This window comes from Gigantopelta aegis, chromosome 9 (assembly GCF_016097555.1).
Source record: "Gigantopelta aegis isolate Gae_Host chromosome 9, Gae_host_genome, whole genome shotgun sequence".
Lineage (NCBI taxonomy): Eukaryota > Metazoa > Mollusca > Gastropoda > Neomphalida > Peltospiridae > Gigantopelta > Gigantopelta aegis.
The window spans coordinates 84768208-84785538 of NC_054707.1; the positions used below are offsets into that span (position 1 = coordinate 84768208).

Below are 17331 nucleotides of genomic sequence, written 5' to 3' on the forward strand. Positions count from 1 at the left end.
CCCAGCCACTTGTACATATTAAAATATAGGAAATATAAAATTTGAGTATATGAGTTTTATAAGAATTTTGAGGTCAAATATATGAGTTTTATAGGAAATTTGGACCGATTACCATGATTATAGGCATTTTACATGGATTTCTAAAGACATTTACATTACTAATTGTATGTTCTTACCTTGCGTATGTACACAAGATACCATCTACTACCTCAACAAATATATACCAAGGCTTGTCAGCAATCCATACCAATATCCAGGATACTTTGAAAGTTGGTGCATCTTGTATCAGTAATACATCCTCCTCACCTCATCAGGTGAGCAGAATCTTGATTGGCACTCGATACAGATCTCCCACATTCAAAGCAGCTTCTCAATTTCTGACAGGCCTTTCACTCAGTAATATATTTTATTCATTGGCATTCATCAGCATTTTGGCAAAGCAATGGCATTCATCGGCATTTTGGCAAAGCAATTGAGTCAAATATAGGAAATACAGGAAATGAATCCCAATATAGGAGTTTTATAGGATCCTATAAAAAATATAGGAAATATAGGAGGTCTGGGAGGCCTGACTAAAAGTATTTTTGACAAAGGCTTACCTTCGACTGAGATATTTAGAAGGTCGAGGTTGAGCGGTGACAGACAGCCGGACGACAGCAGATACATCTCCTCCAGCTGGTCACACGGCCGCACGTAACTCATGCAGTCCTAAACACAAAGTCAGCCAAATTACCACGTAACTCACGCAGTCCTAAACACAGTCAGCCAAATTACCACGTAACTCACGCAGTCCTAAACACAAATTCAGCCACATTACCACGTAACTCACGCAGTCCTAAACACAAAGTCAGCCACATTGCCACGTAACTCACGCAGTCCCAAACACAAAGTCAGCCAAATTGCCACGTAACTCACACAGTCCTAAACACAAAGTCAGCCACATTACCACGTAGCTCACACAGTCCTAAACACAAAGTCAGCCAAATTACCACGCTACTAACCGATTTTATCACAACCATCACACAGCTGCACATATCTCACGCAGTCCTAAACACAAAGTCAGCCAAATTACTACGTAACTCACGCAGTCCTAAACACAGTCAGCTAAATGACTATGTAACTCACACAGTCCTAAACACAAAGTCAGCCAAATTACTACATAACTCACGCATCGAAAAACAAAACTGCAAATATTTTAGCTCCCAATACACATAAATACTTCATGTAAGTTGCTAATCCCATATTTTCACAGGCAAGGAATTCAATAAACATGATAACAATAATGTATATCTATTTTTTATACTTAAAAATCAAATATGGGACCCATTCCTGCACATGTACACAGTTAAGTACACTGCAGCAATGCTGCTAAATATGTACGGTCTTCATGCCTTCTTGCAGCCCCCTCTAATCACTTCCACACAAGATTTGGCTGCTTCTGGAAGTGATGTGTAGAAAGGAATCAACTGATCATTGGGATCCTTGGTCTACTCCCAACCACACAAGGTTGGTAGCTGTTGTTTGGCTACCACTGATTGTACCCAAATATCACCTGCTTGGTATGCAGCCCTAACTGTTAGTATGTTTGGTAAGGGCACCTTTTGTATACCTTTTATGCCTGGTCCACCTGGGTGTTTTCGTTTGATGAACTATGATGAACCTTTCAAACTGCTACATGCTCTTAGCTGTGATGCAGACGTTTATTTTGCTAAATTATTTGAAATGAATTAATGTCTTTTATGTTTACTTGTGCCAACATAATGAAAATATAATGGAAGTGATGCCCTGAACTTCACAGTTACCAGTTCCGGGAGACTAGTGATTAGGGAAATGCATGCAGAAGATGCTGGAACTTATATTTGCATTGCTCAGAATATTGAAAGGCAAAAGGATATCCCACTAATCCAAATTACAGTCTATGGTATGTATTATGTTAGTGAAAGTAGGGAAGTTAGTGAGCACCTGGCACCAACCTATTAACACCACCAAGTGATAGACACTGTTGTAATTGTTGTTAGTGAGCACCTGGCACCAACCTATTAACACCACCAAGTGATAGACACTTTTGTAATTGCTGTTGGTGAGCACCTGGCACCAACCTATTAACACCACCATGTGATAGACACTTTTGTAATTGTTGTTAGTGAGCACCTGGCACCAACCTATTAACACCACCAAGTGATAGACACTGTTGTAATTGTTGTGAGTACCTGACACCAACCTATTAACACCACCAAGTAATAGACACTGTTGTAATTGTTGTGAGTACCTGGTACCAACCTATTAAAACCACCAAGTGATAGACACTGTTGTAATTGTTGTTAGTGAGCACCTGGCACCAACCTATTAACAAAACCAAGTGATAGACACTGTTGTAATAGTTGTGAGTACCTGACACCAACCTATTAACACCACCAAGTGATAGACACTGTTGTAATTGTTGTGAGTACCTGGTACCAACCTATTAAAACCACCAAGTGATAGACACTGTTGTAATTGTTGTTAGTGAGCACCTGGCACCAACCTATTAACAAAACCAAGTGATAGACACTGTTGTAATAGTTGTGAGTACCTGACACCAACCTATTAACACCACCAAGTGATAAACACTGTTGTAATAGTTGTTAGTGAGAACCTGGCACCAACCTATTAACACCACCAAGTGATAGGCACTGTTGTAATTGTTGTTAGTGAGCACCTGGCACCAACCTATTAACACCACCAAGTGATAGACACTGTTGTAATTGTTGTTAGTGAGCACCTGGCACCAACCTATTAACACCACCAAGTGATAGACACTGTTGTAATTGTTGTTAGTGAGCACCTGGCACCAACCTATTAACACCACCAAGTGATAGACACTGTTGTAATAGTTGTGAGTACCTGACACCAACCTATTAACACCACCAAGTAATAGACACTGTTGTAATTGTTGTGAGTACCTGGCACCAACCTATTAACACCACCAAGTGATAGACACTTTTGTAATTGTTGTTGGTGAGCACCTGGCACCAACCTATTAACACCACCATGTGATAGACACTTTTGTAATTGTTGTTAGTGAGCACCTGGCACCAACCTATTAACACCACCAAGTGATAGACACTGTTGTAATTGTTGTGAGTACCTGACACCAACCTATTAACACCACCAAGTAATAGACACTGTTGTAATTGTTGTGAGTACCTGGTACCAACCTATTAAAACCACCAAGTGATAGACACTGTTGTAATTGTTGTTAGTGAGCACCTGGCACCAACCTATTAACAAAACCAAGTGATAGACACTGTTGTAATAGTTGTGAGTACCTGACACCAACCTATTAACACCACCAAGTGATAGACACTGTTGTAATTGTTGTGAGTACCTGGTACCAACCTATTAAAACCACCAAGTGATAGATACTGTTGTAATAGTTGTGAGTACCTGGCACCAACCTATTAACACCACCAAGTGATAGACACTGTTGTAATAGTTGTTAGTGAGAACCTGGCACCAACCTATTAACACCACCAAGTGATAGGCACTGTTGTAATTGTTGTTAGTGAGCACCTGGCACCAACCTATTAACACCACCAAGTGATAGACACTGTTGTAATTGTTGTTAGTGAGCACCTGGCACCAACCTATTAACACCACCAAGTGATAGACACTGTTGTAATTGTTGTTAGTGAGCACCTGGCACCAACCTATTAACACCACCAAGTGATAGACACTGTTGTAATAGTTGTGAGTACCTGACACCAACCTATTAACACCACCAAGTAATAGACACTGTTGTAATTGTTGTGAGTACCTGGCACCAACCTATTAACACCACCAAGTGATAGACACTGTTGTAATTGTTGTTAGTGAGCACCTGGCACCAACCTATTAACAAAACCAAGTGATAGACACTGTTGTAATAGTTGTGAGTACCTGACACCAACCTATTAACACCACCAAGTGATAGACACTGTTGTAATAGTTGTGAGTACCTGGCACCAACCTATTAACACCACCAAGTGATAGACACTGTTGTAATAGTTGTTAGTGAGAACCTGGCACCAACCTATTAACACCACCAAGTGATAGACTCTTATAATACTCTTGAGTGCCAAATAAACGTACACCTACGTTTATTAAATTTGTGAAAAAAAATTGTTGTCTATGCTTATTCAGCACCCTACGTTTAATTACATCTAAACAAATTTAACCCCTACCCTGATTCGGCACCTAACGCTTATGTCATGTCATGTCATAGGGTTTTACGTGCACATTCAGAATTATTATATACAATTCTTAATTTATCAAATGCTTACATATAGCCTCTATTACGGGTACCGATTTTCCGCGATCACGGAATCGCGGACTTGCAAATCTTAAACGGAATTTACAATTTTCCCAGTTGTCAAATAAAATGCCAACTTTTGTGGTCAAATAATAGATTTATTTATTTATTTATTAATATACATACATTGTTTTTCTGCTTAATTGATCATTTGAACCATTAAGGCACAACAAAGTATGTTACTCTACGACAAAATGTAAACACGTTTCCGAACATTGTTGGCCGCCATTTTGTTTTTATCGCACGGCTCGGTTCGGTTTTATTTGGTTGGGTAAATTCCTAGGATGAGTTCGATTGAGTGCTCGCCTGTAAATCAATGCAACAGTTCATGCAAGCGCTTATATAAATTAATCAATTACACTTCAACACTTCATCTTTTCACCAAACATTGAAGACGGAGTACCGAATTCTTAAATGTAAATATGACTTTTTTAAAGCTATGTATACTAGAGTAGATAAAGTACAGTTCCTTTAGGATAAGGGGAACTGGCCCAAACTTTATCTACATTCTTTCCTCTTTTTATATATTTTTTTTTACATTACAAATTCCACTCATTTTAATTACAAATTCCACTCAACCTTTTTATTTTCACTTGCAAATAGAGTTTATTAGAAATTAGCAATAAAAATTAGGCAGAGTTACACCAGCTGAGATTTATGCATGGCAGCCCCTGGCATCATAAGTTTCCCCACCTACGCTTTAAAAATAAAGAATGATACAGGTAAAAATTAAGTTGATGAAATTACGTTTTGTTATAATTGACCATGTGTTAAATATAGGAGATGAATCTAGCGAGCTGTCATCCACCCTGATTGTTTTGGTTTTCTTGCATGGAACTTTTGGATTTTTTCCCAAAGCTGCAATCTCGCCTCACATTAATTATCATAATTTCATTTAAACGTACAAACACACTTACAGTTTTAATTAATTGTGCGTGACAGTAACACAGTTGTAACAGTTAGATAATAGAAACATATGTTTATAGTGAACACATTTTTTCATACTATGGAATTTACTAAAAGGTATATATTTCTGAGCCGCTTGTTTTCTAAATTACATGTACACATGTACACACAATAGTATATTTTTGTTATTTCCAAAAAACTTAATTTTTATTTTTACGTCAAACCAAATTGTTTTCATTACTAGTCAATTTTTACAATTTAGCTAAATTTCCAGAGCCTATGCTAATTCTGCACTCTACTCTTATTGTTTTGTTTTTTTATTTCCACAGCCTACTTTTAATTGATTTTAGGAAATTTTCCAGACCCTATGCTTATTCAGCCCCTATGTTTATTAGGCACTCGAGAGTAGTTGTGAGCACCTGGCACCAACCTATTAACACCACCAAGTGATAGACACTGTTGTAATAGTTGTGAGTACCTGACAACAACCTATTAACACCACCAAGTGATAGACACTGTTGTAATAGTTGTGAGTACCCGGCACCAACCTATTAACACCACCCAGTGATAGACACTGTTGTAATAGTTGTGAGTACCCGGCACCAACCTATTAACACCACCCAGTGATAGACACTGTTGTAATAGTTGTGAGTACCTGACACCAACATATTAACACCACCAAGTGATAGACACTGTTGTAATACTGATGACACCAGTGAGTTTACGGTCAATATACAACACTACCAAAATACAATCTGCACGCATGGCTACTGCAGTCATCTGACGACACCAGTGAGTTTACGGTCAATATACAACACTACCAAAATACAATCTGCACGCATGGCTACTGCAGTCATCTGACGACACCAGTGAGTTTACGGTCAATATACAACACTACCAAAATACAATCTGCACGCATGGCTACTGCAGTCATCTGACGACACCAGTGAGTTTACGGTCAATATACAACACTACCAAAATACAATCTGCACGCATGGCTACTGCAGTCATCTGACGACACCAGTGAGTTTACGGTCAATATACAACACTACCAAAATACAATCTGCACGCATGGCTACTGCAGTCACCTGACGACACCAGTGAGTTTACGGTCAATATACAACACTACCAAATATCTGATGACACCAGTGAGTTTACGGTCAATATACAACACTACCAAAATACAATCTGCACGCATGGCTACTGCAGTCACCTGACGACACCAGTGAGTTTACGGTCAATATACAACACTACCAAAATACAATCTGCACGCATGGCTACTGCAGTCACCTGACGACACCAGTGAGTTTACGGTCAATATACAACACTACCAAAATACAATCTGCACGCATGGCTACTGCAGTCATCTGACGACACCAGTGAGTTTACGGTCAATATACAACACTACCAAAATACAATATGCACGCATGGCTACTGCAGTCATCTGACGACACCAGTGAGTTTACGGTCAATATACAACACTACCAAAATACAATCTGCACGCATGGCTACTGCAGTCACCTGACGACACCAGTGAGTTTACGGTCAATATACAACACTACCAAAATACAATCTGCACGCATGGCTACTGCAGTCACCTGACGACACCAGTGAGTTTACGGTCAATATACAACACTACCAAAATACAATCTGCACGCATGGCTACTGCAGTCATCTGACGACACCAGTGAGTTTACGGTCAATATACAACACTACCAAAATACAATCTGCACGCATGGCTACTGCAGTCACCTGACGATCAATATACAACACTACCAAATATCTGATGACACCAGTGAGTTTACGGTCAATATACAACACTACCAAAATACAATATGCACGCATGGCTACTGCAGTCATCTGACGACACCAGTGAGTTTACGGTCAATATACAACACTACCAAAATACAATCTGCACGCATGGCTACTGCAGTCATCTGACGACACCAGTGAGTTTACGGTCAATATACAACACTACCAAAATACAATCTGCACGCATGGCTACTGCAGTCACCTGACGACACCAGTGAGTTTACGGTCAATATACAACACTACCAAAATACAATCTGCACGCATGGCTACTGCAGTCACCTGACGACACCAGTGAGTTTACGGTCAATATACAACACTACCAAAATACAATCTGCACGCATGGCTACTGCAGTCACCTGAAGACACCAGTGAGTTTACGGTCAATATACAACACTACCAAAATACAATCTGCACGCATGGCTACTGCAGTCACCTGACACCAGTGAGTTTACGGTCAATATACAACACTACCAAAATACAATCTGCACGCATGGCTACTGCAGTCACCTGAAGACACCAGTGAGTTTACGGTCAATATACAACACTACCAAAATACAATCTGCACGCATGGCTACTGCAGTCACCTGACGATCAATATACAACACTACCAAAATACAATCTGCACGCATGGCTACTGCAGTCACCTGACGATCAATATACAACACTACCAAAATACAATCTGCACGCATGGCTACTGCAGTCACCTGACGACACCAGTGAGTTTACGGTCAATATACAACACTACCAAAATACAATCTGCACGCATGGCTACTGCAGTCACCTGACGATCAATATACAACACTACCAAAATACAATCTGCACGCATGGCTACTGCAGTCACCTGACGATCAATATACAACACTACCAAAATACAATCTGCACGCATGGCTACTGCAATATACTGCAGTCAATACAATCTGACGACACCAGTGAGTTTACGGTCAATATACAACACTACCAAAATACAATCTGCACGCATGGCTACTGCAGTCATCTGACGACACCAGTGAGTTTACGGTCAATATACAACACTACCAAAATACAATCTGCACGCATGGCTACTGCAGTCACCTGACGACACCAGTGAGTTTACGGTCAATATACAACACTACCAAAATACAATCTGCACGCATGGCTATGCAGTCATCTGACGACACCAGTGAGTTTACGGCACGCATGGCTACTGCAGTCACCTGACGACACCAGTGAGTTTACGGTCAATATACAACACTACCAAAATACAATCTGCACGCATGGCTACTGCAGTCACCTGACGACACCAGTGAGTTTACGGTCAATATACAACACTACCAAAATACAATCTGCACGCATGGCTACTGCAGCTGAGACACCAGTGAGTTTACGGTCAATATACAACACTACCAAAATACAATCTGCACGCATGGCTACTGCAGTCACCTGACGACACCAGTGAGTTTACGGTCAATATACAACACTACCAAAATACAATCTGCACGCATGGCTACTGCAGTCATCTGACGACACCAGTGAGTTTACGGTCAATATACAACACTACCAAAATACAATCTGCACGCATGGCTACTGCAGTCATCTGACGACACCAGTGAGTTTACGGTCAATATACAACACTACCAAAATACAATCTGCACGCATGGCTACTGCAGTCACCTGACGACACCAGTGAGTTTACGGTCAATATACAACACTACCAAAATACAATCTGCACGCATGGCTACTGCAGCATGGATCAATATACAACACTACCAAAATACAATACTGCAGTCAGTCACCTGACGACACCAGTGAGTTTACGGTCAATATACAACACTACCAAAATACAATCTGCACGCATGGCTACTGCAGTCACCTGACGACACCAGTGAGTTTACGGTCAATATACAACACTACCAAAATACAATATGCACGCATGGCTACTGCAGTCACCTGACGACACCAGTGAGTTTACGGTCAATATACAACACTACCAAAATACAATCTGCACGCATGGCTACTGCAGTCACCTGACGATCAATATACAACACTACCAAAATACAATATGCACGCATGGCTACTGCAGTCATCTGACGACACCAGTGAGTTTACGGTCAATATACAACACTACCAAAATACAATCTGCACGCATGGCTACTGCAGTCACCTGACGACACCAGTGAGTTTACGGTCAATATACAACACTACCAAAATACAATCTGCACGCATGGCTACTGCAGTCATCTGACGACACCAGTGAGTTTACGGTCAATATACAACACTACCAAAATACAATATGCACGCATGGCTACTGCAGTCATCTGACGACACCAGTGAGTTTACGGTCAATATACAACACTACCAAAATACAATCTGCACGCATGGCTACAGTCACTGACGACACCAGTGAGTTTACGGTCAATATACAACACTACAAAATACTGCACGCATGGCTACTGCAGTCACCTGACGACACCAGTGAGTTTACGGTCAATATACAACACTACCAAAATACAATCTGCACGCATGGCTACTGCAGTCATCTGACGACACCAGTGAGTTTACGGTCAATATACAACACTACCAAAATACAATCTGCACGCATGGCTACTGCAGTCACCTGACGACACCAGTGAGTTTACGGTCAATATACAACACTACCAAAATACAATCTGCACGCATGGCTACTGCAGTCACCTGATGACACCACGGTCAATATACAACACTACCAAAATACAATGCACGCATGGCTACTGCAGTCATCTGACGACACCAGTGAGTTTACGGTCAATATACAACACTACCAAAATACAATCTGCACGCATGGCTACTGCAGTCATCTGACGACACCAGTGAGTTTACGGTCAATATACAACACTACCAAAATACAATCTGCACGCATGGCTACTGCAGTCATCTGACGATCAATATACAACACTACCAAAATACAATCTGCACGCATGGCTACTGCAGTCATCTGACGACACCAGTGAGTTTACGGTCAATATACAACACTACCAAAATACAATCTGCACGCATGGCTACTGCAGTCATCTGACGACACCAGTGAGTTTACGGTCAATATACAACACTACCAAAATACAATCTGCACGCATGGCTACTGCAGTCATCTGACGACACCAGTGAGTTTACGGTCAATATACAACACTACCAAAATACAATCTGCACGCATGGCTACTGCAGTCACCTGACGACACCAGTGAGTTTACGGTCAATATACAACACTACCAAAATACAATCTGCACGCATGGCTACTGCAGTCACCTGACGACACCAGTGAGTTTACGGTCAATATACAACACTACCAAAATACAATCTGCACGCATGGCTACTGCAGTCATCTGACGACACCAGTGAGTTTACGGTCAATATACAACACTACCAAAATACAATCTGCACGCATGGCTACTGCAGTCACCTGACGACACCAGTGAGTTTACGGTCAATATACAACACTACCAAAATACAATCTGCACGCATGGCTACTGCAGTCATCTGACGACACCAGTGAGTTTACGGTCAATATACAACACTACCAAAATACAATCTGCACGCATGGCTACTGCAGTCATCTGACGACACCAGTGAGTTTACGGTCAATATACAACACTACCAAAATACAATCTGCACGCATGGCTACTGCAGTCACCTGATGACACCAGTGAGTTTACGGTCAATATACAACACTACCAAAATACAATCTGCACGCATGGCTACTGCAGTCACCTGATGACACCAGTGAGTTTACGGTAAATATACAACACTACCAAAATACAATATGCACGCATGGCTACTGCAGTCACCTGAAGACACCAGATCTGTTAATGTTGCCAATACTCTCAGTTATATCAAATAAAGACTTAGTAGAGTGCAACAGCTTTTTAATTACATAAAAAAATATATTACTATTTTGTTTTACCTTTTTAATCAGTCCAACTAATCCAGTAGTGTTGTTGGCAAAAAGACCTTTCACTTTGGCACCAACCTGCAAAAAAGGCAAGAACATGATAGGCTGCTTTGAATACTATTATTAATGGGGAACTAAGCTACATTCTTGTGGAATAAATATAACAAACAAGAACATGATAACACACACACACACACACACATACACACAGTCTCTCTCTGTCTCTGTCTCTCTCTGTAACTCCCTCTCTCTCTATACCTCTCCCTCTCTCCGTACCCCCTCATTATCTCTCTGTACCGTTTCCCTCTCTCTCTGTACTTCTCCCTTTCTCTGTATATCTTTCCCTCTCTCTGTACCCCTCATTATCTCTCTGTAACGTTTTACTCTCTCTCTGTACCTCTCCCTTTCTCTGTATACCTCTCCCTCTCTCTGTACCCCCTCATTATCTCTCTGTACTGTTTCCCTCTCTCTGTACCTCACCCTTTCTCTGTATACCTCTCCCTCTCTCTGTACCCCCTCATTATCTCTCTGTACTGTTTCCCTCTCTCTCTGTACCTCTCCCTCTCTCTCTATACCTCTCCCTCTCTCTGTACCCCCTCATTATCTCTCTGTACCTATCCCTTTCTTGGTGTACCTCTCCGTCTCTCTGTACCCCCTCATTATCTCTCTGTACCGTTTCCCTCTCTCTCTATACCTAACCCTCTCTCCGTACCCCCTCATTATCTCTCTGTACTGTTTCCCTCTCTCTGTACCTCACCCTTTCTCTGTATACCTCTCCCTCTCTTTGTACCCCCTCATTATCTCTCTGTACTGTTTCCCTCTCTCTCTGTACCTCTCCCTCTCTCTCTATACCTCTCCCTCTCTCTGTACCCCCTCATTATCTCTGTACCGTTTCCCTCTCTCTGTACCTATCCCTTTCTTGGTATACCTCTCCGTCTCTCTGTACCCCCTCATTATCTCTCTGTACCGTTTCCCTCTCTCTCTATACCTAACCCTCTCTCCGTACCCCCTCATTATCTCTCTGTACCGTTTCCCTCTCTCTGTACCTATCCCTTTCTTGGTATACCTCTCCGTCTCTCTGTACCCCCTCATTATCTCTCTGTACCGTTTCCTTCTCTCTCTGTACCTCTCTCTCTATACCTAACCCTCTCTCCGTACCCCCTCATTATCTCTCTGTACCGTTTCCCTCTCTCTGTACCTATCCCTTTCTTGGTATACCTCTCCGTCTCTCTGTACCCACTCATTATCTCTCTGTACCGTTTCCTTCTCTCTCTGTACCTCTCTCTCTATACCTAACCCTCTCTCCGTACCCCCTCATTATCTCTCTGTACCGTTTCCCTCTCTCTGTACCTCACCCTTTCTCTGTATACCTCTCCCTCTCTCTGTACCCCCTCATTATCTCTCTGTACCGTTTCCCTCTCTCTCTGTATACCTCTCTCTTTCTCTGTATACCTCTCCCTCTCTCTGTACCCCCTCATTATCTCTCTGTACCGTTTCCCTCTCTCTCTGTATACCTCTCCCTTTCTCTGTATACCTCTCCCTCTCTCTGTACCCCCTCATTATCTCTCTGTACCGTTTCCCTCTTTCTCTGTATACCTCTCCCTTTCTCTGTATACCTCTCCTTCTCTCTGTACCGTTTCCCTCTTTCTCTGTACCCCCTCATTATCTCTCTGTACCGTTTCCCTCTCTCTCTATACCTAACCCTCTCTCCGTACCCCCTCATTATCTCTCTGTACCGTTTCCCTCTCTCTGTACCTATCCCTTTCTTGGTATACCTCTCCGTCTCTCTGTACCCCCTCATTATCTCTCTGTACCGTTTCCTTCTCTCTCTGTACCTCTCTCTCTATACCTAACCCTCTCTCCGTACCCCCTCATTATCTCTCTGTACCGTTTCCCTCTCTCTGTACCTATCCCTTTCTTGGTATACCTCTCCGTCTCTCTGTACCCACTCATTATCTCTCTGTACCGTTTCCTTCTCTCTCTGTACCTCTCTCTCTATACCTAACCCTCTCTCCGTACCCCCTCATTATCTCTCTGTACCGTTTCCCTCTCTCTGTACCTCACCCTTTCTCTGTATACCTCTCCCTCTCTCTGTACCCCCTCATTATCTCTCTGTACCGTTTCCCTCTCTCTCTGTATACCTCTCTCTTTCTCTGTATACCTCTCCCTCTCTCTGTACCCCCTCATTATCTCTCTGTACCGTTTCCCTCTCTCTCTGTATACCTCTCCCTTTCTCTGTATACCTCTCCCTCTCTCTGTACCCCCTCATTATCTCTCTGTACCGTTTCCCTCTTTCTCTGTATACCTCTCCCTTTCTCTGTATACCTCTCCTTCTCTCTGTACCGTTTCCCTCTTTCTCTGTACCCCCTCATTATCTCTCTGTACCGTTTCCCTCTCTCTCTGTACTTCTCCCTTTCTCTGTATATCTTTCCATCTCTCTGTACCCCTCATTATCTCTCTGTAACGTTTTACTCTCTCTCTGTACCTCTCGCTTTCTCTGTATACCTCTCCCTCTTTCTGTACCCCCTCATTATCTCTCTGTACCTCACCCTTTCTCTGTATACCTCTTCCTCTCTCTGTACCCCCTCATTATCTCTCTGTACCGTTTCCCTCTCTCTCTGTACCTCTCCCTCTCTCTCTATACCTCTCCCTCTCTCTGTACCCCCTCATTATCTCTCTGTACAGTTTCCCTCTCTCTGTACCTATCCCTTTCTTGGTATACCTCTCCGTCTCTCTGTACCCCCTCATTATCTCTCTGTACCGTTTCCTTCTCTCTCTGTACCTCTCTCTCTATACCTAACCCTCTCTCCGTATCCCCTCATTATCTCTCTGTACCGTTTCCCTCTCTCTGTACCTCACCCTTTCTCTGTATACCTCTCCCTCTCTCTGTACCCCCTCATTATCTCTCTGTACTGTTTCCCTCTCTCTCTCTGTATACCTCTCCCTTTCTCTGTATACCTCTCCCTCTCTCTGTACCCCCTCATTATCTCTCTGTACTGTTTCCCTCTCTCTCTGTACCTCTCCCTCTCTCTCTATACCTCTCCCTCTCTCTGTACCCCCTCATTATCTCTCTGTACCGTTTCTCTCTCTGTGTACCTCTCCCTTTCTCTGTACCCTGTCTCTCCCTCTCTCTTTGTACCCTCTCCCTCTCTCTGTACCTCCTCTCCCTGTCTCCCTGTGTGTGTACCCTCCCCCCTCTCCCTCCCTTTCTTTGTACCCTTCTCATTCTCTCGCTGTCTCTTCCCCCCCCCTCTGTATGCTCTCTCACCCCTCTGTCCCCCCCCCCTCTCTCTGTACGCTCTCCCTGTCTCCCTCTGTACTCTCCCTCTCTGTCTTTCTTTCTCTCCTCCACCTTCATCCCTCTCTCTGTCTGTCTCTCCCTCCCCCTCCCTCTGTACCCTCTCTCTATCTGCCCCTCCCTCTTCCTCTAAAAGGGAAAAAAAGTCAAGACTATGCTAATGAACGAAACAACATAAATTTAAAAGAAAATATTATTCGTTTATTGGTTCATTTTTTAAACATACAATGTATGTCTCTACATTTATATGTACTAATTTCTTCATAAATTGATACTGGGGTTTTTTTTCACTCGCCTTGTGTAAACCATTTTGATGAGTGCAATTTTAAACTCGCCATGGTTTTTCAAAAACTAATGTCTGCACCGATTTAAAAAGATTAAAGCTGTAACTTGTAATATTTTAAGTTTGACAAGGGGTAGGTGGAGGTATAGGTGGGGGGAGAGAGAGGGGTGGGAGAGAGAGACAGACAGAGATAGAGAGACAGAGACAGAGACAGAGACAGAGACAGAGACAGAGAGAGAGAGAGAGAGAGAGAGAGAGAGAGAGAAGAGAGACAGAGAGGGGTGGGAGAGAGAGACAGACAGAGATAGAGAGACAGAGAGAGACAGAGACAGAGAGAGAGAGAGAGAGAGAGAGAGAGAGAGAGAGAGAGAGAGAGAGAGAGAGAGAGAGAGAGAGAGAGAGAGAGAGAGAGAGAGAGAGAGAGAGAGAGAGAGAGAAAGAGAGACAGATTACCTCTTGGTACTGAATACAGCAGGAGTAGAATTTGGTCCACTGTTCCAGCTGCAGCTGATAGTACTCCTCTTCCTGCACTTCGTAGTCCATCACACAGTTACGAATCTGTTAACACAAACCCATACTTTATTAGTTACGAATCTGTCAACACAAACCCATACTTTATTACAGTTACGAATCTGTCAACACAAACCAACACTTTATTACAGTTACGAATCTGTCAACACAAACCAACACATTATTACAGTTACGAATCTGTCAACACAAACAACACTTTATTAGTTACGAATCTCAACACAAACCAACACTTTATTACAGTTACGAATCTGTCAACACAAACCAACACTTTATTACCGTTACGAATTTGTCAACACAAACCAACACTTTATTGCAGTTATGAATCTGTCAACACAAACCAACACTTTATTATAGTTACAAATCTGTCAACACAAACCAACATTTTATTAGTTACGAATCTGTCAACACAAACCAACACATTATGTCAGTTACGAATCTGTCAACACAAACAACACTTTATTAGTTACAAATCTCAACACAAACCAGCACTTTGTTTACAAATTTGTGAACACAAACCAACACTTTATTGCAGTTATGAATCTGTCAACACAAAGCAACACTTTATTACAGTAACGAATCTGTCAACACAAAACAACACTTTATTAGTTACGAATCTGTCAACACAAACCAACACTTTATTACAGAGTTACGAATCTATTACATACAAACAGCTTCCACATGACTAGATATGTAGGTTTTTACATACAAACAGCTTCCACATGACTACAGATATGTAGGTTATTACATACAAACAGCTTCCACATGACTAGATATGTAGGTTATTACATACAAACAGCTTCCACCTGACTAGATATGTAGGTTATTACATACAAACAGCTTCCACGTGACTAGATATGTAGGTTATTACATACAAACAGCTTCCACATGACTAGATATGTAGGTTATTACATACAAACAGCTTCCATATGACTATATATGTAGGTTATTACATACAAACAGCTTCCACATGACTAGATATGTAGGTTATTACATACAAACAACTTTCACATGACTAGATATGTAGGTTATTACATACAAACAGCTTCCATATGACTATATATGTAGGTTATTACATACAAACAGCTTCCACATGACTAGATATGTAGGTTATTACATACAAACAGCTTCCATATGACTATATATGTAGGTTATTACATACAAACAGCTTCCATATGACTAGATATGTAGGTTATTACATACAAACAGCTTCCACATGACTAGATATGTAGGTTATTACCAGGCCTTCTAGAATTCAAAAATATGGATTTGAAAATTCACTGGCCATAGATAAAATTTCACTTGCCCAACTTTTAAACACTAACGAAATAAAAACACAACAAATGAAATTAAACCAGTTAACTTTATGATATTAATAAATAATTAAATATGTGATACATTAAAATATTCAAAATATAAAATGTTCATTAGTACAGGGTTTTATCACCTATGTTCCTAGACTCAGATAATGGGCACCATTCCCCACCATTCTTGAGAGGCCATGTCATTTTTTATTCACAATTTTGAAGTAAAAAATTCCCAATGTGAATTTAAAGTAAATCTAATTCATTTGACAAACTTTCCCTCCTCAATAAAGTTTTGTAATGCACAGTAGATACATTTATTTGAATAAACACAAGTACATGTTTAGCATTACTTTTTAAATTCTAACTTAGCTAAATAAGATGTTTTTGAAATGAAACTGAAAATTTCCAATCTTTGGTAAAACTACGCTAAAATTCCCAATGCCAATGGTTGTCAAGTCAAATTTTAGAAATAAAACCCTGTAGTAATAATAACCCTATAATAAAAAATATTATTAAGTTAATATTTATTTCATAATATAAATTTATTCCTAATTAACTTAAACTCAAAATTAAGATTGTATTAATGTATGAATAAAGATCTACATATCTGATATGTAACGAAGGAGTGGGGGTAACGCTATTTGTTGTACAGCGCGACTTTACTCCCCTTGAAATTATCGCACAAGTCTTAACCAACCCATGACCCTGCATAAATTTGTCCACTCGCACCGAAACACACAAACGCGGTTTCATGTATGTACCACAAAGTGTAAGCTTTATTATAAAGACAACTTGAATAAGTTTTTATTCTATCATTCAACATTGTAATGCGAAGTCATCCATTCATATTTACCGTGACACGTGGTATACACATTCTAACATGGTTCACTTGTGAATTTGTTGTGCTCATGGAAATTAACAAACCAAGTTTAAATGCTGAACAAAAACGTATTAGTAGCAAGGTGT

The 17331-nt window shown here is 41.1% G+C and overlaps 1 protein-coding gene across 1 annotated transcript in view; it reads right to left on the reverse strand.

Moving 5' to 3' along the window:
* LOC121380558 (nuclear pore complex protein Nup160-like) overlaps positions 1-17331 on the reverse strand; it is a 198976-nt gene that overhangs the window by 103143 nt on the left and 78502 nt on the right. Inside the window, exons 13-15 of the mRNA XM_041509426.1 lie at positions 14984-15088; positions 10962-11027; positions 600-708 (exon numbers count right to left, since the gene is read on the reverse strand). Of these exons, the coding sequence (XP_041365360.1) occupies positions 600-708; positions 10962-11027; positions 14984-15088 (280 nt within the window). The remainder of the gene's footprint in view (positions 1-599; positions 709-10961; positions 11028-14983; positions 15089-17331) is intronic.